Source organism: Pan paniscus, chromosome 9 (genome assembly GCF_029289425.2).
Source record: "Pan paniscus chromosome 9, NHGRI_mPanPan1-v2.0_pri, whole genome shotgun sequence".
Taxonomy (NCBI): Eukaryota; Metazoa; Chordata; class Mammalia; order Primates; family Hominidae; genus Pan; species Pan paniscus.
This window is the reverse complement of record NC_073258.2, coordinates 46,802,202-46,824,987: the sequence shown is the minus strand read 5'-3', so window position 1 is coordinate 46,824,987 and position 22,786 is coordinate 46,802,202. Positions and strand designations below refer to the sequence as shown.

The 22,786-nt window shown below is 52.7% G+C and overlaps 2 protein-coding genes across 2 annotated transcripts in view; both read right to left on the bottom strand.

The window, feature by feature from the left end:
• The window catches only part of CD82 (CD82 molecule), a 55,578-nt gene that overhangs the window by 11,173 nt on the left and 21,619 nt on the right, over window positions 1–22,786 (bottom strand). The window contains exons 2-6 of the mRNA XM_003808220.6: window positions 22,433–22,514; window positions 15,281–15,363; window positions 8,981–9,053; window positions 3,999–4,123; window positions 3,752–3,826 (exon numbers count right to left, since the gene is read on the bottom strand). Of these exons, the coding sequence (XP_003808268.1) occupies window positions 3,752–3,826; window positions 3,999–4,123; window positions 8,981–9,053; window positions 15,281–15,343 (336 nt within the window). The 5' untranslated portion in view covers window positions 15,344–15,363; window positions 22,433–22,514. The remainder of the gene's footprint in view (window positions 1–3,751; window positions 3,827–3,998; window positions 4,124–8,980; window positions 9,054–15,280; window positions 15,364–22,432; window positions 22,515–22,786) is intronic.
• On the bottom strand, window positions 10,468–11,267 carry LOC100976386 (cyclin-dependent kinases regulatory subunit 1). The gene has a single exon (XM_003808221.6). It carries the CDS (start codon window positions 11,194–11,196, stop codon window positions 10,957–10,959), a length of 240 nt encoding a protein of 79 aa, XP_003808269.1. The 5' UTR covers window positions 11,197–11,267; the 3' UTR covers window positions 10,468–10,956.

Sequence of the window (22,786 nt, the reverse complement as noted above, 5' to 3'; positions counted from 1 at the left end):
CCAGAGCTGGGCTCTGCTCACCAGAGGCTGGATAAACAAGCAGATGAGGATCTCAGCACCACGCCCAAATCCCCATTCCCGCAGCCCTTGCTCTGCTGACAAGGAGGGCAGCAGGAACAGCTGCCACCTATTGAGCCCTTACCAGGCCCTCATGAAGTGAATAATGGCGGCAATAATAATAAACACTGGCAATGATGCCAGCAACATCAGCCTCCGGCTGAGTGCCGCACGACGCCCTTCCCGTTTGTTAGTGCTCTTCATCTCTGAAGTGCTGCGAGGCAGCCCCCGGGGGCTCCGGCTCGAGACAGGATCAGATTTTAGAAAGGGCCTGGAGGGACAGATCACACCCACTAGTGGGGGCTGGGGCAGCAGCCTGCAAAGAGTCTCATTTCTATTTCCCCAGGGACGCCCGAATGGGGCAGGCAAAGGCCATACATAGCCTTGCTTCTGTTCAGGTTCAATTTTGCCACCAAATTAGTTGCAAATGATACTTTTGGTTTTCAAAGTGTTTTTTTGGATTTCAGAATTGCAGAGAAGGGACAGTGGGCCTATATTGTTACTAGTTTGACAAATGAGGAAACTGAGGCACAGGGAGGCTGAGTAGCATGCCCAGAATGTCAGAGCAGTGGTTCCACAGTCAAGACCCTTGGACACCACTCTGCATTTTCATAGAAGTGTCACAGTCTGTGTTCACTTCAACCTGGGTGGTAGAGCAGGGAGAGGCAGATTTATTCTCAATTTATAGAAGCAGAACCCAAGGCTCCAGAGGTGACAGGCCATGCCAAGGTCCCCAACCTCCCCATCGCTGCCCTGAGAAGAGTGGCTGCGGGTGACAGGGGCAGGAAGGACAGAGGGCAGCCCTGGAGACCACAGCAGGGTCACTCCCACCCACCTGCACGGGAGCCCTATCTCCTTTCAAAAGGCCTTTCTCTTCCTTAGGTTCAAACAAGTCCCACCCCCACGCTGAGCCTTGTCTGCCAGAATAAACACATCAAGAGTATGTTTAGTCTTCCACTGAGATTTATGATGCGTTGCGAAAGAAAAAAATATATTGTTCATTCCAATTCGGGCGATACAGTGGCACCAGAACTTCTTCAGTAAAGCCAGAAAATTTCCCCCTGCCTTCCAGAAAAGATGGTGGTGGACTAAGGTGAGGCAGGCTGGGACTAGGGGGTGTGGACTCTGAAGGGGAAGACAGGGGCAGGGGGTGCAATGCACAGAGCTTGGCTGGGGTCGGGAAACCCAAATCTCCAAACAAGTCCTCTTCTGGGACTGATAGGACACCTCTGAGGCTAAGCTCCTCATTATCAGCCAAGCAGAGTTACCCAGCCGGCGGGAGGGCAGCGTGGTGGATAGGGAGGCATGGGCCTTGGACTCCAAGGCATCAGGATGGAAATCCCCACTCTGATGCATCCAAGCTGTGTGTGTCAGTGGCTGAAAGTCACTTTGCTTTCCTGGGCCTCAGTTTCTTCAAATGGAAAATGTTTGTAAATTTGAACATGTATTGCAGCTCACTTTTCTAGCTCAGCTCCTGGCATGTGGTTGGTGCCAACCCGGTGGGCCATATTTATTACTGTGAGATGGTGAATCACATAGGGTGGACTGCCCAAGATCCCTGCAGAGGCGACCAGCTTCTGAGTCATAGAAACCGGCTCACTGGGGCCTGGTTCTAATCCACGCTGATTATATCACTAACTAGGTCCTAAAGAAGCTCAGTGCCATAGGACAGAAATGAAGACCTGACCCCATGACCATTTTTCTGGGAAAGGAATTTCCCTCCCTTAACTGCTGGCTTCCTGTCTCACAGCCAAACAAGCTGCTTTTCATCTACAAAATCCACTATTTTCCACTTTTGCCTTGACTGCCAGGAAGCTCAGTGCCTAAGTTAGCCCTTAGCTACCAAGAGTATCTTGTCTTGTGAAGTTCCATTAAGTTCTAAGTTCTATTAAATGTTATTTGTTGATGTTGATGTTGGTATAGTGTTTTCTCAGTTTCCTTCCAAGAGGGATCTCAGGCAACTTGACCTTCAAGTGGTGAAAGGCAGGAGCCTATCTGGCTGCCGGCTCCGCCACCCTCCCTGGTGGACAAGAACTGGTGGCACTGGAAGCAGGGACCCTAAGGGTCTGCTAGGCCACAGGCCATGTGCAGCAGGGTCTGGGGACCGGTGAACTCAGGACTTGGAGTCAGGGAGCCTAGGCTGTCCTTACTCCTTCATCTGCAGGACGGAGATTCTCCCACGACCTTGAGAGGGCCTAGTGAGGATCTGCGAGAGGAGGAGTGTAACGTGGTCAACACTGTACTTGGTATATGCTGTGCATGGACTCAACTGGAGGGATGGTGGGTGTTAGAGTCACTGTTATCTATGTTGTTATTGCTCTTCATCTCAGAGCATCTGCTTCTCCATCTGTCAACATAAAACCCTGCAAAGCCATTGTGAGGACAAGACGCTGTATGGAAAGTTTCTAGAAGATCCCACGTGCACACAGTAGGTGCTTCTTACGTGATAACTGTGACTCACAATTAACTGGCTCACCCAACAGCCATTCTTGGCTCCTTTCTCTCTTGTGCCTCTGTCTTTAGAGTCTGAAAGTTGGATACTCACATTCTCAGCCTCTTTTGCAACCAGGGGTGGCTTTGTAACCCAGTCTGGGGAAGTCTGTTGGAGGACTTTTTTTTTTTTTTTTTTTTTTTTTTGAGACAGGGTCTCACTCTGTTGCCCCAAGCTCTGTTTCATGGCTCCCTGTAGCCTCAACCTCCTGGCCTCAAGGATCCTCCTGCCTCAGCCTCCTGAGTAGCTGGGACCACAGGTGAACACCACCATGGCTAGCATTTTTAAAAATTTGTTTGTAGAAATGGGGTCTCACCATGTTGCCCAGGCTAGTCTCAAAGCAATCCTCCCACCTCTGCCTCCCTAAGTATTGGGATTACAGTCATGAGCCACTGCGCCTTTTCTGATAAAAGGGCTTGCTTTTCTGATAAAAGGGATGGCCATGTCTGGCACTGCCCACTTCCCCATCTTCCGGCCACAGCGGCACAGACATCGTGCCTGGTGCTGTGGCAGCCATCTTGGAACCACGAGGTAAGTGTCATAATGCAGGAAAGCCGTCCCAGCGAGGATGCTCAACAGCCAGAACCAGGGCCTCTGAGCTTCCAAACCAGACTTCCAGTCAAGTCAACCACAGATGTCCTTCAACTTTAAGCCGCTGTAAGTCTGATTTTCTGTTTCTGAAAGCTGAACATCTCCCCTCGGACACAAGACTGATGTTTTTATTAACGGTCTCCTTCTAAACCTCATTTGTGGGTGAGTGGCATGGATTTAATAGTTGCTAGTATCTTAATAATAACAAGAATAACATTTATTGAGTACTTATGGTGCCATGTGCTATGTGTTTCACTCAGATAATCTCGAATAATCTTTGCAACCACTCTGAGAGTTCAGTTTTCTTATTGTTTCCATTTTACAGATGGTGGAAAAGGCACATAGAGGCAAGCAGCTTGCCCAAGGCCACACAGCTAGAAAGCAGGGGGGTCAGGCTAAGATCCAGGCCCAGCGGGGACTCCCACACCTGCCGCCTTCTCCTCTAACGCTCCCCCATTTGATCACAAGGAATAGTGTCCAGGAGGCCGTCCCTGACACCTACTGGATCTGTCTGTGACAACTGGGGGGGGTTCCTTGTCCATCCCCCACACTCCGTCAATCACCCCCATGGTTGGTCCAGCCCAGTGAAGAGGGAGGGAGAGAGGGGCTTACCTTGCCCATGTTGAAGTAGAAGAGGGCCCCGGCCGTCACCTGGGCAATGAGGATCAGGAGCAGGAAAGCAAAGTACTGGGGACACAGAGCAGGCACAAAGTCAGCTGAGGGTCCCCGACCAGGTGCACCCAGCCTGCGTGCCCCGAGAGATGCTCTCCACCCGATGTTACGGCCAGCGCCGCGGTCAGGCTGCACTCGGCTGGATGAGAGGAAATGGGCAGGCAGCTGCGGAGGGATCCGTACTCACCAGCCCCAGCAGGCAGCGGACCTCGTTGACGGCGCCAATGCAGCCCAGGAAGCCCATGAGCATAGTGACTGCCCCCACGCCGATGAAGACGTAGGCCCCCATCCTAAGCGAGCTGGAGGAGGTTTCTAGGGGGAAGAAGAAGCACACTCACTAAGTACAAAATCAGTGGGCACAGCAGGTATAAACACCTGGCCTAACCGTCCAGGTCTTCTTCCGGATCCCCTCTTTGGAGCCAGGGTGTTGGGGTCAGCTGCATTCCCCTGCTGACTTCTCACTGCCCAACAGGGAACCAGGTCACCCCCATCCCCACTTGTGTCCCTCCCCCAGTAAAATTGCAATCCACACCCTTATCCAGCCTAAGCCCCTTCCCGGCTTTATTTTTTTCTTCGTAATGCTTCTCAGGATTGAATAGACTACATTTCACTGATTCTTCTTGCTCATTGTCTGCTCTCCCCCTCCACCAAGGACCTGAGGTGCATGAGGGCAGAAGCTTCACTTTATTCCCAGGGAACCCCCAGCTCGAACAGCGCCTCTCGCAGTGAGGTGCTGTGCACAGTGAATATCTGCGGAATTGACAGACAAGAGGCTGGCTGGTTCTCCAGGGGCCACTGACATTAAGATTCCAAGCTGATTTTTAACCCGCCTTCCTTCTTGTCCATGTAATAACAAACACCAGCCTTTCTTGCCCACTCACTGTGCCTCATGGGCTTTCCACACGCCGTCTCCAACTCTGACATCACCCTGCCTGGCAGGCACTAGCATGGCCATTTCACAGATGAAAAAACTGAGGCTCAGAAAGGTGAACAGGCAAGGGCCTGAGCTGGAATTTGAAAATATGCAAATCTCCAGTGCCACACTCTTTCCACTGATGCACGGGGCACATGTATTGCTACAGGTGTGGTGCATGTTCATTCGGCCAAGAAATGTTTACTGGGTGCCCACTTCATGCCAGGCACTGTGCCAGTTGCTGGGGATGCAGAAGAGTGACTAACAAGGTCTGACATTTGGGGGTGGGGAGTGGAGACAAAAAGTACACAATACAGGTTTTCTGGTTGTGTTGGGCACCATGAAGATACCAAAGCTGGCTAACTGCAGAGAACTGCTGGGCTGGGAGAGGGTCAGAATGGGTCGACGAAGGCCAGCCTGAGCCAGTGACATTTGAGCCAAGACATGAATGAAGAAGTCAGCCAAGCAAAGATCTGTGAGAAAAGCATTCCAGGCAGGGAACACAGCAGGTGCAAAGGCCTGAGGAAGGAGGAGCTTGGTTATTTGAAGATTGGAAAGAAGGTGAGAGAATGGACCAGTGAGAGCAAGAAAGAAGCCCGGGAGGAAATGATGCTTAGGAGGTACAGGGATGGGCCTGATGGCTAAGACCCTCTTTAGAGCTACCTGTGGACAGGCCCATTCCAGGAGGTAGAGGTCAGGAGTCCTGCAGGGGCACTTGGCCAACATTTCCTAAGACACCCAACCCATCACACAGGGTAAAGCTCATGTCATCTCTAACTCACCAGCATGGGTACACTGTACTGCCAGGGCATGGGACGCACCTGGAGGGCAAGGGTACTGGCGTCTCCAGAAGGCTGGAGAGTAGTGTGGATCAGAGGAGCCTCTTAGGGATGCAGATGCTTGAGTCCGTTACAACCCGACCAAGACGCTCCCAGCAGGAGGCCAAGGACCTGCGTTTTTAATCTGCTCCCCTAAGCACTGAGGCACAGCCAGGACCAACCCCTTGACCATCAGCAGGGAGAATACAGGCCTGGGGCTGGCCATGACTCCCTGGGGATCCTGGAGAGGCCGAGGTCCCCATCTTGGTCCCCAAGGGGCGTTAGTGCCCTTACAGAATAACTGTCAAACCGGAGGATGGGAGGGAGTCTGTGGGATTCAGCTCCGCTTCCTGATCACAGACAGAATGTTCTGGAGCTCAGGAAGAGCCCTGGCCAACCCTACTCTCAAGGCTTCCTCCACCCAGTTCCTCACAGGAGCCCCCCACCTTCCTCAGGGTGAGTGTGGGGATCTTCTGGCACTGAGCCCCAGCCATCAGTGTGGGCAGGGAGAGGCTGTCAATTCCACTTTTCCTAAACTTCCTGGGTTTGGCTTCCAACAATTCCTCCCAGTGATTACTCCCAGAAAAAAGAAACTGACATTGCCCAGACAGCCGCTGTGTGCCAGCCCTGAACAAGGCCCTTTATCCAAAGCATCCTGCCTAATTTCAGCAACCACCCTCTGTGGCTGTACTCACATCCTGATTTGTCTGCAAGGACCCCGAGGCTCAGAAAGGCTAGCAGGCTGCAAGGTGCCTGGCAGGGAAGGACCAGGGCTGAGACCCCAACTCAGATCCTTCCCCTGGGAGACCAGACAAACTGCGAGGTCTCCGTATCTCAGAACATTTCATTGATGCCATTCCCTGTCTCCCCCCAGGATCCCAGGCCTACCCCATATCTGAGCAAGCTGACTTAGGAAGTAGGTGAGGGTATGCTCTGGGGTAGGCCATCCACAGGGCATGGCAAAAAAAAAAAAAAAAAAAAAAAAAAAAAAAATTTCACCTTTTAGTCTTCCTGGGCCTAGAAGGGACCAAAGGAAGCGGCCCAAACAGAAAGGGATGAGGGATAAGAAAAGTAGATTCTAATCCCAGCTCTGCTGCCAACACACTCTGACCCTAGGCAAGCCATTTACTATTTCTTTCTCTGTAAAATGGGTCTAAAGCCTGCTACTTGAAGATGGCAAAAGGATTAAAATTGTATTATAAAATTTAGCTAACAATCACTTATGTAGGGTTTTTCACTGGGGGCTGTCCCAAACTCTTTTCAGATAAAAATGAGAGGCTCATTTAATTTCTCACAATAACCACAGTAAGTGCACTCTATTACGATCCTCATTTTATAGGTGAGGAGGCACAGAGAGGTGAAGCAATGTACTAAGAGTCACACAGCTAGTGGACAGCACCGCCGTGAATCGAACCCCAGCAGTCAGGCTCGAGTCTGCTCTTCATTGCAAAGTGCTTCCTGTTACTAAGGTACTAACCAGTGGCATGTGGCTGCAGAGCCATGTGGTCCAGGGGTTCAAGGCACGGGCTCGGAAGCTAGGCTACCTCATCTGCAGCCAGCTCCCCTACCAGCTTGCTGTGTGCCCTTAAACAAGTTACTACACCTCTCTGTGCTTCAATTTCCTCCTCTGTAAAATGAGGATAGGAATGCCCAGCCCAATGGACTCAGAGCAGGGATTCAACTCAGTAGGGAAAGAGCTGTCCCCAGTTCTGCCCCTCAGCTGCTCTGTGACTATTAGCAAGTCATTTTTCCCCACCCCCGGCCTCAGTTTACACAAGTGCCTAGTGACCAGGCAAGAGGATCAGTGTTTCTGAACCCTGGCTGCCTGGGGAATCCACCTGGGGAACTTTTTAGAAAACACCAGCACTCAGGCTCCCACCCACACCAACCGAGTCAGGTCCCTTGGGGTGGGTGGGGCTCGGGCCAAAGCATTTGTAAAATGCACCCCCTCCTGCAGATAGTAGACCTTTAAGGTCCGGCCAGCTTGAGATTCTCAGACCCGAACAGGGAGGAGGCCAGAGCCATGCAGGAAGCTCTCCCCACCCAGTGGGCTCACCCCCCACTGCGCCAGTTGCAGGGCAGGGCGCAGAGGGCAGAAATGTGGGTGGGCAGGCTGGGCCTCTAGACTTTGCCCTGGGGTGCAGTGCCTGCTGGGTTGGGCCATGACTCAGGAAGTAGAGAGCTGGGCCTAATGGGGCCAAGGAGGGTGTGTCACAGGCCAGGAGAATGTGGGGGGCACGGGTAGCCTACCCACCCTAACCCCAGAATGGAGGGTGAAAGGGGATGAGACTGATAGCCCCGGGGTGCATCAGATGTGGCTAGAGTGTAGATCATCCTTGCTTTCCATCTCCTGGAGGGGAGGCCTAGCCCCTGGGGCCAGGGGGACAGATGTGGCCCCTCCATCATCACATCCTAGCTAGGTTCCGCTTTATGTAAATCAAGCAGCTGTCATGGGCCACATTCCAAACCAGCTGCCTTGGGCAGCTGCTGGGAGAAGTGAGCCAAGGCCGAACTCAGCGAGGGGAGTGGCACGGCTGTCCCCTGGGGGCTTCCGCTGTGCCTCCCTCCCACCACAGGGAGACCCTGAGAAGTCAGCGTGGCAGGCCCTGACGGCTTCCTGGAGGAGGCTGAGCGGGCGCAGAAGGGCTCTTATCCCTGTAAAAATGCCTTAGGCCCCTTTCCTTCTGCCTCTGGTGAGAGAAGGGGTTTCCACACTGTGGCTCACCCTGCCATGTGCTGCATTAAGGACCAAAGCTCTTGGAGTTCGAGTCCCACACCTACCATTTAGAAGCTGTGTGAACTTCAGCAAGGGACTTAACCTTTCTGAGCCTCTGTTGCTTCATTGGTAAGGTGGGAATAGAACAGTATCTACCTCACAGGGCTGTGGTGGGATTAAGACAGTTTATCGGTGCAAACTGCCTGGCACATGAGGAGCCTGATAATTGGTGACTGTGCCTGGAACCTTCCTCATCTGTGCACACACCTGACCCATCTAGGTGCTGCCAGGCTTATAGCGAAGCACCACTCATAGCAGGTGCCTCATCAGCCCCTGACTATCTTTCCTACATCCCTGTGAAATGGGAGGGGCTGTTGCCTACATTCTGCTGGATGGGCAAGTGACGGGACAGAGAATGTAAGAGGCTTTCCTAAGGTCAGGGCCAAGGGAAGGGGCCAGGAAGGGAAAACAAGCCTCCCTCATCCCCAGTGTTCCCCCAGACAACAGCAGCTTTGTTCGGGGAAGAAGAGAAAATTCCTTTTGGAAACCCCTGCAGAGGGAGCCATGGGCAGTGGTGGGCAGCAGGACCTCGCCACATCCCTGAGGTCAGCGGGAAAAGCAACAGGCATTGAAGCCGAAGCACTTATGGGAGCAGCTGTATCTGCGCCCTGGCCCTCCCCTCTTCAGTGGGCCTGGGTCTGGGGAAGCTGAGGGGTCCTTACGCAGGACAGAGATGAAACTGCTCTTGTCGGCCAGGATCCACACCCCGAAGCCCAGGATCACTGCGCCCAGGATCTGGAAGGAGAAGGGAGCAGTTAATGGGAAGCCAAGAGCAGATAGCCCTCCCCCTGCCAGCTGTCCCTGGAACCCAAGTCAGGGTGGGCAGGGCAGGGGGCCACAGAGGGCACCACATCCACCCTTCTCCAGCCCAGAGATGTCCAGATGGCCTCAGGTACCACATCGCAGCAAGCCAGACACCAGGACCCTGGATAGGGAATCCCTCCTGCCTCCCATCTTGCCCCCCTCCACCATGTGTGATTCAGCCGAGCCTCCTGGTGCAGCCTCCTGCCAGGGGCACCCTTCCTGCCACATCTCCTGGCTCTTTTCTCAGCTCATCCCCCCGACTCCACCCAGTTCAGGGCCTGGGAGCTTCCCAAACAAGAAAGGCTCTGAGGAGGACCCTCCGTGGACTTGAATATCAAAGCCCAACTCATCCCCAGGTCTGAACAACGGGGTCACCTGCCACAGGAGCCTTCTCTGACCCCCTCAGGCAGACTCGGGTGCCCCCATTCTGCAGCAACCACTGTCCCACCCTTCTTAACAGTCATTCCGACTGGGTCTAACTGCTGTGTTGGTTTCTCTGGCTAAACTGTGAGCTCCCTGAGGGCAGGGCTGGCTGGAGGCAGCTCTGCATCCCCAGCAGCTCTACAGCACTGGGTGCTAAGTGGCTGGGGGAATGAATGAGCTGATGAACCAAACTGCAAATGCAGGACTAGAAAGGGAAATGAAGGTCAGGCCCGGTGGTTCATGCCTGTAATCCCAACACTTTGTGAGGCCCAGGCAGGAGGATCACTTGAGCCCAGGAGTTTGAGACCAGCCTGGGCAACACAGTGAGACCTCGATTCTACAAAAAATTTCAAAAATTAGCCAATGTGGTGGTGCATACCTCTAGTCCCAGCTACTGGGGAAGCTGAGAAGAGAGGATCACTTGGCCCCAGGGAAGTCAAGGCTGCAGTGAACTGTGTTCATGACATGGCCCTCCAGCCTGGGTGACAGGGCAAGACCCCCTCACTCTGCCCCCCACAAAAAGGAAAAAATGAATGAGGTGTTAAAAATAAGGATCCCAAGCCCAGGGATTCCCTGCCTCTCTCCCATCTACCAGGGCTGAGCTCATCTCCCCAGGTGGAGTCCCAGCCAAGATCCACCATCCCACAAAGCTGGCAAAGGCTGGGGAAGTGCCTGCCATCTGGGCAAAGATGCAGGTTCCCTTTGGAGGTGGGGGTGGCCCTGTGTCAACCCACAAGGCTGGCCATTAGTGGGGGCCTGGACTGGGCCCACCTGGTGGATGACCCGTGTTGAAACTCCCACCTGTATCACAGCCCTGGGTTCCCACCTCAGCCATCATCCCATAATCTCAGGTCCGAGGCCAGCAGCTGCCATAGAGCCCTGAGCCTGGGGCTGGCCTGGGCACAGGGTCTCCATCAGTATCTTTCTTTTTTTTTTTTTTTTTTTTAAAATAAAAACTTCCTCTTTAATCAAGGCTTTTAACATGAACGATTTCTTGAATAAAATGGAAAGTTTCCAGTACACTGAAACATAAATCCGCAAGTCACCATACATACAACACCCGGCAGGAAAAAACAAAAACAGCAAGTTTACATGATCCCTGTAACAGCCATGGTCTCAAACTCAGATGCTTCCTCCACCTGCCAAGTGTGTTCTGGATACAGAGCACATCGTGGCTTCTGGAGTCACACTCAGCTGAGGCTGTGGGTCCACAGAGCACTCATCTGGCTGGGCTATGGTGGTGGTGGCTCTACTCAAGAAGCAAAGCAGTTACCAGCACATTCAAACAGTGTATTGAACATCTTTTAAATATCAAAGTGAGAAACAAGAAGGCAACATAATGTTATCAGAAAGATGTTAGGAAGTAAGGACAGCTGTGTAAAGCTTGAGGCTGAAAAGTAGCTTGCCAGCTTCATTTCTTTGGTTTCTTGGGTAGTGGGCGCCGGAACAGCAAGATGTGAGGTTCTGGTTCATGGATCATATAATGGACCCATCCCTGACTCTGCTGAACGCCAAGATTCCTCCATTCAGATTCAGACATCAGATGGGTTTTAGGGACCAGCTTGGCTATGTCCTTGGGCAGCATGACATGTCGATACTCAAACTCCTCGTCGTCGTATTTGTCCGAATAGTAAATTTGTTTGTGCGACATGATCGCTTGGTTTGCTAGCCTTCAGCCCCGCGCCGCCAACCTCCAAGCAACTCCCCATCAGTATCATTCTATCATTATCAAAGACCAGAGCCAGGACCGGCCCAAGGCATGAGACACCTGCCTCAGGTGTAACACATGAGGAGGCACCAAAAACTCAGGCAGGTAGATCACCTGAGGTCAGGAGTTTGAGACCAGCCTGGCCAACATGGCAAAACCCCGTCTGTACTAAAAATACAATTAGCTGGGCGTGTTGATGGGGTCCTGTAATCCCAGCTACTCAGGAGGCTGAGGCAGGAGAATCACTTGAACTCAGGAAGCGGCGGTTGCAGTGAGCCAAGGTCACGCCACTGCACTCCAGCCTGGACAACAAGAGTGAGACTCCGTCTCAAAAAAAAAGAAAAAAAAAAAAATTAAGGCCAAAAATCCATGATAACTGAACTATTAAACTTTGAAATAAAATGTTGACAGTATCAGTATTATCAATGTTTCCTTTTGCCCCAGGGCCCAGGTGGCTCAGTAGGGGGTTGCCTCTCTCCCCTTACCCTTGTACTTGCTACCTTAAAGACCACTGTGACTGATGACTACAACCACAAAGGCACGGTGACCACCCCACGTCTGCCCCCCAGTGTCTCCCACCAGAATCATCACTGAGGTATTATCTGTCCTCTCCTCTCTCCCAGTGAGACGGGCCTTGTAATTGACCTCATTTTATACACACGGAATTTTATATGAGGCCTTGATTTTATCCATCAGGGACTGGAAGCCAGATGGTGGCAGGTGAGCTATAGGGATATTTTGGATCCATCCTGGGCCTTCACCCAGAAAGCCAGTCTCGGGACAGAAAAGCCCCTGAGACACTGGGGAGGAGAAGAGTCTGCTGGAAGGTGGGTCCACCTTAATTTGCACAGCTGGGGGAAATGGGGGCTTTCCAGGACCTGGGAGTTTGGTTCCCCAAGACCTGCAACCCTACCCAGCCCACAAGCACCCCACAGCACAGCGAGGCAGGGGCCAGTGCTCAGGCCCACGTCTGCTCCCTCTGCATCTCAGACCCATGTGGGCAGAGCCCCTGCCCCATTCCCTCCCACATTCACAGGGTGGGACAGGAGGGAGGACAGCCCCTACCAAAAGGGAATGGGAAGCAGGACAGAAAATCCCCTCTTGGCACACATAATCCCAAGTAGATCAAAACCCCACACTACTCAGCTGGCTCCTCAGCTTGCCAAGAGGAACCCAGAGAGCAAAGTCCCCGGGGCTACCCATTCAGTCCCTCTGCAGGTCTGATGACCCCAGCCTGATGGTCAGATGTGGCTGGATTAGCCATGGGGCTGTGGCAGAGAGAGCCAGAAAGGAGGCTGGGCAGCCTACCAGAATGGGCAAGGCACCATGGCACCCCCTTTTTCTCTGTGAACCAAGACTGGAGCTGTGGGGCAGGCCCCATGTTAATCACTCCCCAGCCCTTCCCCAATCCCCAGATGGGACCCATCAGGAGCCAGGACCCTCAGAGCAGTGAGCGTCCTTCCCCAGCATAGCCACAGCACCAGTGCCTCTGCATTCCTTTGGACCTGAGAAAAGTGGCAATGCGCTGGGGAGTCTGGAGTCCGGAGGGAGTACAGGCAAAGACATACAGGTGCACATGCACGCAGGCGCGAGCACACATAGCAGCCACGGGGATTTTTCCAAACCACAAATCCAACCACGAAACCCCTCCCAATGTGCATAAAACAAAGAGGCAGGCTGACCGGGTCTGTGCCTGGGGAGGTGCACTCTGCCTGCACCGGCTGCCCCTGCTGCCAGGATCCCCCTCTCCAAAGCCACACCCAGAACCCCAGGAAGCCTTTGCTGACCTCCATGACCAGGCCAAGAGCCTCATCTGCTTTCCAAAGAGCCTATCTGTTCCTAGTACCCCCAACAACTGCAATTTTTCATGCATTTGAGTAGTTATTTGATGGAAGCCCACTGCTCCCTAGGACACAAGCTCCGGAAGTATAGCAATCAGGGCTCTTCCGCCCTGAACATCTGAAGATGCTGAGGTGTCAGATACACATTTGCTGAGGAGTAAACAAGCCCGTTCTGCCTCCTCCAGCCCTCCTCTTTCACTCTCACCCTCCTGTCATACAAGCTGCCCCTCCCCCCTCCACCATCCTGATGGGTCATCCTAGGCCCCAGTACACAGACAGTTAACACCTGACTCCTGCCAGCCCCTGGAGGAGCCAAAAGGAGGCCAAGCCCTGGCCAGAGAGCAGCTTTTCCAGTCCCTGGTTCCACAGGGCAACTTGCGAGCAGGACAGAAAGGGCCACCCTGGCTGAAACCACCAACCCCACTCCCTTTCTCTATGAGGGTCTCCCCAACCCCCACTGCATGAAGGAAAGTTTCTTTATCCCTGAAACCCAAGCTCCGTGATCTCCTAGGCCAGAGCCCAGGCTCCTCTCTCTAGTCCCTAAAGCCCCCAGGGATAGAGCTACAGTGCCCACGCACCCCTTCCCCCGAGTCCTGGCCCATTGGCCTTTATGCTGGGTCTCCGCCCAGACACCAAGTGCTTGCCAGGAAAAGCTTGGCTTTGCCTGCACAGGCAGCTGCTTCCCAAAGTCCTAGGGCAGCCAGGAGAGACCTGACCGCCAAGCTGGGGAAGCCCAAGCCCGGCCTGGGGTGGGTTCCAGGCCCGGCTGCCATGAGCAGAGGGCCAGAGCCACAGTGGGGCCTCACAGGGTCCTCCAGGAGGGAGCTAGGGCCGGGGCCAGGGTGGAAAAAAAGCAAGGCAGGCAGCGCCAGGGCTTCCTGTGTGTGCATGCGTGTATGCACACTTGTGTGCAGGTGCCAGGAACACATTTGTACATGTCTGTGCATTGGGTTAAAGCTGTGAAGGGGGAATTTTTAAAATTCTTTTTTTTTTTTTTTTTTTTGGTAGAGAAACAGGGTCTTGCTATGTTGCCCAAGCTGGTCTAGAACTCCTGGACTCAAACAATCCTCCTGCCTTGGCCTCCCAAAGCACTGGGATTACAGACAAGACCTACCATGTCTGGCCTGAAGGGGAATTTAGAATGATTCTTGTTTATTTCCCAAACTTCCCATAAACTATGTAACTTGTAATGTAAACCCCCTGTTCCCCAAACAAGTAATTAATATCTACCGTAGAAAATTGGGAAAATACAGAGATGCATAAAGAATAAAATCAAAATTCCCAAGAATCCCAACATTAACATTGAGGTATTTTCTTCTCCTCTCAAAAATACTCACTTTTTAATGAATACATACATTTAAAACTTTGGATCATAAGAAACATCCTACTGTACAACCTGATTTTTTTTTAACACCATAGGGTAAACCATCAACACAGGGAAGCCAGCGCTCCCAACACTACTCTGAGGCTATGAAGTCCTCTCCAGGGCACTGCCCCCCAACAACACACTCTCACTCACACACACACCCCACCATCCCAGCAACTCCAAGGCAAGAGGCAGTCCATGCCAGGCCAGAGAGGAAAACCGAGGCCCCAGGAAAACCAGCAGTCAATGTCCACAGAGCTGACAACTGGATCGCCCATCTGCTGGGGTGGGTCTGGGGAAGGAGGTATGTGCCCTTCACTGGCCCCACACCTGGCGCCCTCTTGCTCTCCCTATGAGAGCTCAGGGAGATACCTTCCCACAACAGGGACGGGGGTGTGATAGGGGCAACTGGGGCCTGGAACTGTCACAGGTCAATTCTTCACATGGGCAGGGTGGGGGCCAGGACAGGACTAGAGAGATGCTAAGAGGCTTCTTCTAGCAGCTCCTGCTGTTGAGTCAGGGGGATGCCCAGGGGCTCTCCTCTCCTTCCCCATACCCACCGCCAGCCCAGGCTTTGGGTGATCTAGGAGAGGGGAAGGCCGGGTCAGGAATCCAGTGCTTGGTCAAAGGACCAGCTAGGAATGGCAGGGAATCTCCTCACCACCCCCACTAGGTTCCATTGGAGATAGTTCGTCCTCAGTCCCTACCCACCAAATCCCCCCAATCCCCGGCCCGGTCGGCTCTGGAAAGGCTCAGGCTGGGATGCCCCTGGGAGGAGAATCTTTTCGGAGGTGGTCAGGACGGCATGGGACATACTTACAAAGAAGATCAAGTTGAAGAGGAAGAGAAAGTATTTGGTGACTTTGATACAGGCTGAGCCCATCCCGCCAGTCCTGGAGCTTCCTGGAAGAGAGAAGGCAGGCAGGCCAGTGAGGGGATCAGCTCAGTCTGCCCTTGCAGCAACCCCAGGAGGTGGGTACTAACCCTGTCCCTGCCTTAGAGGATGCAGAGGCCCAGAGAGGTTAGACAACTAGCCCAAAGCCACACAGCTAGGAAATGAGGTCCCACGAGCAGTCTTGTGTGCCAGGCACTTGATGCTTGGCAGTTAGGATCCGGATCAGCCACTGAACTGGGGCTGGGGCTGGGGCTGGTGGGAGCAAAATGACAGAGGGAGACCCTCACCCCTCACCTCCATGACCCAGGCTCTGGAACTTGCACAGATGGACTCTGTTTGAAGTCAGGGGGCCAGGAAGTTAGTGATCCATTGACAGAGACCCAGAGGTGAGACCTGTGCTTGTTCCACAGACTCCCTCTGGGACTAGGGGCTGGGAGTTGTGGGGTCTGCCAAGGTGAGAAGGGGAATTTTGGCTTCTCAGAAAATAGGCTGAGCGTCCCAGCTTCTTATTACAAAGGGAATAAACATGCATTGTAGAACACCCAACAAATACAGAAAAACAGAAATCAAGCAAAATGTATCTCACTCCAGAGATTAAAAACTGTCATCGTTTTAGTAGCTATTATTCGTGTGTGTGTGTGTGTGTGTATAACAAATGGTTCTAAACAAAATTGGGCTCATTCTGTATAGTGTTTTCTAGCCTGTTTTTTTCATTCTACAATCTTCACTCTCTATATGTTGATAAAATGCTCTTCATAGTTTCACATGTTGCATAGGATTCCATCCTATTAGTACTTATTAACATTTGGGGGTTCACGGAGTCCCCCCAAAAATTCATGTGTAGTTAGCATTTTGTGATGCTAATAATTTCTGGGAGTTCATGGACCTCTGAAACCCATTCAGGAACCCCAGTGGCCCCAGGTTAAAGTCTCAGATGTGGCCATCCCATAAAAGCATTTAACTGATACTCTAAGATTGGACACACAGGTTGTTTCCAAGTTTTCACAGTCTCCCCGATGACACAAGTTGTGCTCCTGAAATGACACAAACCATGCTTGGGCATGCTGTGCCCCCTCCACTCCAAAAGACCCCAGGCGAGGGGAGGGCCCCGGGAGGAAGAGGGAAGCTGGAAGCTGACTGTTCTCACCCTGACTCAGAGGCCAGAAAATCCAGGAGTGCCAGCCGCCAGCCTTCAGACCCTTTGGGGCAAAGGGAGCCAGCACCGCCGGGCAGCTGGGGCCTGGACAGCTGGCCTGGGACAGCTGCATGGGCAGAGCTGGGCTGGGGGGGTGGAGGGGACGGCACCAGGCCCACTTGTGTTTCCCTGCCTTATGGAGGGGGAAGGGCAGGCCACAGAGCAAAGGGAAAGGAAAGCCGGAGGCCCGGGCTTCACTCCTTCTTCCTCCAGCACCACTTGAAAGTCTTCAATTTCCCCGGCTACACACAGGTTCCCTACTCTTTTCTGGACATGCTAACGATCAACAATCTTCCATCCTCCTTGTCAAGTGGGAGCTCAGCTTCGACTTCACACACCTCTGGTGATGGGGAAGGTGGCTAATGAGGAGGGTTCATGACCTCCCAAGGGGTCCAGTCCAGTTTTCTTTCCTCTAACAGCTTTGTTACAGGAAGTTTTCTTTAAGTGCCTTTTTAAAGGGCAGATTTGGGAGGTATAATATGAAGCAAAGCTGCCCAAGTTAGGAAAAAGCTGCCTGGGTGGTAGTGAGCTTCCCATCACAAGCGGCATGGAAGCAAAGTCTAAAAAAATACTCATGGGGGATTTAAGTGCTATGTAGGGAGATTAGACTAAATGGCTCTTCCAGTCTAGGGGGCTCCAAGGCCTGGGTCTGAGAATTGCAGAGATGGCAGTGACTCGGGAGCCAGGGCAGTGCAACCTGGGCAACTCCCCAGACCTAGAGAGGAGAAAACATGACTTCCCCGTGCCCAGGAAGCCAGAGATCTTCAATGCCCAAACCCCGTCCTGGCCTAGGAAGGCCTCCTGGGAGTCTGCACTACATCAAGGATAGCTATTGTTTTTCCTCTCTCTCACCTCCCAGCACAGAGCCTGACATACCACAGGCACTTCACAAACTCTAGGAACTAAACAGCAAGAGAAGAGAGATTCTCTCCCAAAGCCAGGTGGCATCTGTTCTTCTTTCCTACCACGGATCTGCTGTGTTTCAGCCTGACCAGGTCTCCTCCCAGTAAACAATACGGGGCATGCCCCAAGAGACCAACCAGGTTCAGCGCCCAAGCAGCAGTAGCTAGGCCACCCCTTCACCAGAAGAACATCCACTAACTGCAGTCCGCCAACAAACTATGCGTCTTGGCAACGGGGCCACTGGCATCCTTGTGAAATTGGAGAAGTGGGGAAAGAGTTCTTTGGCAACCCTGAGTCAGATCCACGGTGTTGCAGTTTCAGAAAGTCCGGGAAAGGGGTTTCTACACTTTCCAGCTCACACATCCTCTGCTCAGCCTCACGGGGGGGCATTCAGCGAAGGGCAGCTTTTAGAAAAGAATAAGTATAGGCCGGGCACGGTATCTCATGCCTGTAATCCCAGCACTTTGGGAGGCCGAGACTGGCAGAAGACCTGAGGTCAGGAGTTCGAGACCAGCCTGGCCAACATGGTGAAACCCCATCTCTACTAAAAATACAAAATTAGCCAGGCGTAGGGGTGGGTGCCTGTAATCCCAGCTACTCGGGAGGCTGAGGCACAAGAATTGCTTGAACCCAGGAGGTGGAGGTTGCAGTGAGCTGAGATTGCGCCACTGCACTCCAGCCTGGGCAACAGAGACTTTGTCTCAAAAAAATAAAAACAAAAATAAGAATAAGTATGACGTCTGTAAGGAGAAGGAGTGGCCGCCAGGGAATAGCAACTACTACAAGTGGCCATTTTCAGACATCATCCCCCATCATCCTCACAACCAGCCCAGGAAGTGAGTATTCCTATCCCTGGCAGACCAGAGGCTCAGACAGGTTCAGTAACTTGCCCAAGTCACACAGGTCATAAGTGGCAGTGGTTTTCAGACCCCAAGATCTTTCTTCTGTGAAGTGGTCCCTCCTGGACAGTAGCCAGGATTATAAAGGGATCTTTGGGGATGGCTGGGTTTCCTTTGTCCAGTTAGGTGTGAGGACAAAATGACTGCTCAGAGGAGCTCTGCTCAGAGGGCAAGGAGGAGGCTGGGAAACCTTGTCACCAAGGCAGACGTGGCTGGGCTGGTATTCCCATGATATTCCAGACCCTGGGCAAGCTTGGCTGGTCCCTCGGTCACGCACACAGATTGTATCAGGCACTGGGCTAAGCTCTTCAGCCCTCTACGTGCAAACAGAGGCACAGAGGGGAGAAGGAGCCTGCCCAAGGTCTCAAGTAGGAGGACTGGCAAGGACAGGGCCCAGGCTGCCTGGCCCCTTACACCACCCATGGGCTCCATCCCACACAGGAGGCAGCTGGGTGGGTCCAGATGCTGAAATGAGAGCCAGGCAGCCCAGTCAAGTGGGACAGACCCAGAGGTATCTGGACATCACCCGAGGGAGGAGAAGGTGCTGATAACTGGAACCTGGGATGGGCAGCTCCCAGGCACACCGGCCAAGATCCAGAAGACAAAGTCTTCCTGCCCTGCAAGTGCAGATGCTTCTGCCTCAAACTGACAGGGAGCAGAGGGTGAAGAACATTCTCCACACTCAGCAGGAGATGGGCAATCCCACACAGGCAAGGAAGTCAGCTCAGCCTGAGGCGGGGACACACCCAGGTCACCCACGATGGGCTGTGGCATCAACTTCAAGGAATCCACAACCACCACCAAGCTCCAAGGAGCCCCCGAGGTTGAATTCAGAGTGCCAGGGGTTATGCCCGGCTCTGCCCTCCCATAATGAGAGCTGAGCCTCAGTCTGCCATCCATGAGACAGAAATAAGGGTTGGTGTGGAGCCAGGGTTGGTAAACTGCAGCCTGCAGACCAAATCCAGCCCCCTGCCTGTTTTTTATACAGCTTCTGAGCTAAGAACAGATTTCATCTTTTTTTTTTTTTTTTTTTTTTTTGAGACAGAATCTCCCTCTGTTGCCCAGGCTGGAGGGCAGTGGCGCAATCTTGGCTCACTGCAAGCTCCGCCTCCTGGGTTCACGCCATTCTCCTGCCTCAGCCTCCCAAGTAGCTGGGACTACAGGCGCCCGCCACCATGCCTGAATAATTTTGTTTTTGTATTTTTAGTAGAGACGGGTTTCACTGTGTTAGCCAGGATGGTCTCGATCTCCTGACCTCGTGATCCACCTGCCTCGGCCTCCCAAAGTGCTGGGATTACAGACGTGAGCCACTGTGCCCGGCCCAGATTTCATATTTTTAAATAGTTAAAAGAAAAATAAAAAGATTCTTTAATGCATGAAAATTACATGGAATCTAAATTTCTGCACACAGCCATGCTTACTGGTCTATCTGGCCCTTTACAGAAAAAGCCTGCTGGCCCCTGGTGTAGAGGATCAAATGGCGCACCCACAAGTGTCTGTAAGAGGCAGCAAGGGTCGCCAGGCGCGGTAGCTCACGCCTGTAATCCCAGCACTTTGGGAGGCTGAGGCAGGCAGATCACGAGGTGAGGAGATCGAGACCATCCTGACTAATACGGTGAAACCCTGTCTCTACTAAAAATACAAAAAATTAGCCAGGCGTGGTGGCGGGCACCTGTAGTCCCAGCTACTTGGGAGGCTGAGGCAGGAGAATGGTGTAAACCCAGGAGGTGGAACTTGCAGTGAGCCGAGATCGCACCACTGCACTCCAGCCTGGGCGACAGAGCGAGACCCCGTCTCAAAAAAAACAAAACGAAGAGGCAGCAAGGGTCAGGACTACCCTTAGCACGGGAACTTTGGAGAAAGAAAACAGCCAGCTGGGTGGCAGGAATTGATTGTGACTTAGAGAGAGAAGACACAGGATCCCTGAACAAGGGTTCAAATCCTGGCTTTGCCAATGTGTGGCCACAGAGGAGGGACTTCCTGGGCCTCATTCATCTCCTTGGGGAGTGGAACTCCCAACTGGACTCCCGTCCTAAAGAGGGAGTGAGGTCAGCGCCTGGTACAGTCAGGACTCAATGACCCGGAGCTGGGGCTGGTGTCTGTATCATCATCATCAGTTGGCTCAGTGCTTGCAGAAGAAGCAAGGGATGAGGATTTAATTTACAGATGATCTTAAGCCAAAAGAATGTCCTCCAATGTTATGCTTTCTTGTGTATACTTTTGGTAAACATTGGAGAGTCTGCCCAAGCTTTCCTGTGTTAAAAACACTGACAACTCAAGGGAATGAGATGCAAGCACATCTTATGGGAAACTTCCAGAACAGTCACAGAGAGCTGTGAGCAGCAGGATGGAGGTACTGATCTTTGTTATGGTGGTGGTGGTTGTTTTGAGGCGCTCTTGCTCTGTCACCCAGGCTGGAGTGCAGTGGCACAATCTTGGCTCATGGCAACCTCCGTCTCCTAGGGTCAAGTGATTCTCCTGCTTCAGCCTCCAGAGTAGCTGGGATTACGGGCATGTGCCATCATGCCCGGCTAACTTTTGTGTATTAATAGAGACAGGGTTTTGCCATGTTGGCCAGGCTGGTCTTGAACTCTTAACCTCAGGTGATACACCTGCCTAGGCCTCCCAAAGTGCTGGGATTATAGGCGTGAGCCACCGTTCCTGGTGAGGTGCTGATCTTATGTTATACTTGACACCAGGTAAATTGACCATTTCTGAGCAACTACAATTTTAATTGACGAAATATATCATTTTATGCCAAATCAGTTTGTATAATAAAATTATTATATTAATATTTTGCCAACTTCTACTTATCATTTAACACTCACCTCCGAAATCACCACCTCCAGGAAACTTCCTACTCCAGCCAGCTTTGTCATCACTACCACTGCCACCCTCTGACCCCCAAGACACATGTTGGTTAGGGGCACTCCCTCTCTCCTTCCTTCCAGTGGCACTGGAGACTAGAGCAGCTCCCTGAACAGGCTCTGGCATCAGGCTGCCTTGGATTTGAATGCAGTTCTAATGCCTCCTAGCTGTGTGACCTTGGACAAGTGACTTAACCTCTCTGAGCCTCACTTTACTCATCGGTGAAATGACAAAGATAAAACTTATTTTGCAGGCTGGGTGCAGTGGCTCAAGCCTGTAACCCCAGCACTTTGGGAGGTCGAGGTGGGCGGATCACGAGGTCAGGAGTTCGAGACCAGCCTGGCCAACATGGTGAAACCCCATCTCTATTAAAAATACAAAAATTAGCTGGGCATGGTGGCGGGTGCCTGCAGTCCCAGCTACTCGGGAGGCTGAGGAAGAGGAATCGCTTGAACCCAGGAGGTGGAGGTGGCAGTGAGCCAAGATCGCACCACTGCACTCCAGCCTGGGTGACAGAGTGAGACTCCATCTAAAACAAAAAACAAACAAACAAAAAAACCCCCAAAATCCTACTTTGCAGATTTGTCCAGACATTAAATTAGGGCAAAATGCCTGCCACATGGTCGGCTGTGGATAGACGGCAGTTCCTATAACGCATGCTGTGCAGTCACTTTCTACTTACCTGTCCCTTTCCCCTGAGGACTGTGATACCTTGACGGGAAGACTGTTATTTATGAGAACAAGGCAGACTCCCAACAAATGTTGCTGAATGAAAGACTGGGTGGATGCAGGGATGGACGGGTAGGTAGGTGGATGGATGGATGGACAGACAGATGGAGGGACTGCCACAAAGAACACCAGGGTTTTCAAGTTCTCGGCCACCTGAAAGCAGTCTGAGTTTCACTGCCCCTGAGTCCGCAGGGACGGTTCTCAGGCCTCTTCTGTCCTTGCCCTCAGGGCAGGTTGGGGGTGTGTCAGGTGCTCAACCCTGGGCCAGCTCTGAATGCCAGGACCTGCTGCTGAGCCTCCCCAGGGACCAGCACTCCAGGACTCTAAATGCTGTAGGAGCCAGAGAAGGGGAAGAAGTGGTCCCTCCACCCACCTGGTGGCTCAGACTGAACACCTGAGGGCCATGCTCGGTCTCCACCTTCCTCGCCTCACAGCCCAAGTGTGTCCCCTCCAACCCGCCACTCCTCTCAGCCCAGGACTTACCTTCCACGAAACCAGTGCAGCTGGTCACAGGGCCCACTTCTGCCTGTGCCCACGTGTCGTCCACACAGCAGCAGGGAGGACTCTGAAAAACACGACCCAGATCTCGTCACTCCTGTCTGTGACTCTCCAAAGGCAATGTGGCTGAAGACATACTCACTTTAAATCCAGGCTCCCCGTGTGGCCGGCGGGGCCCCGCCAGGGTTGCCATTCCTCTGTCCTCTTCCCCCAACAGGCTCACGTGGCCTCTTTCCTGTTGTCCTGGTATATCAGGCCCCAGGTCCTTATACCTACCTGAGGGCCTTTGCAAAAGGGTTTCTCTGCCAGAATTACTCTTTTCCCATATTTTCCCACAAG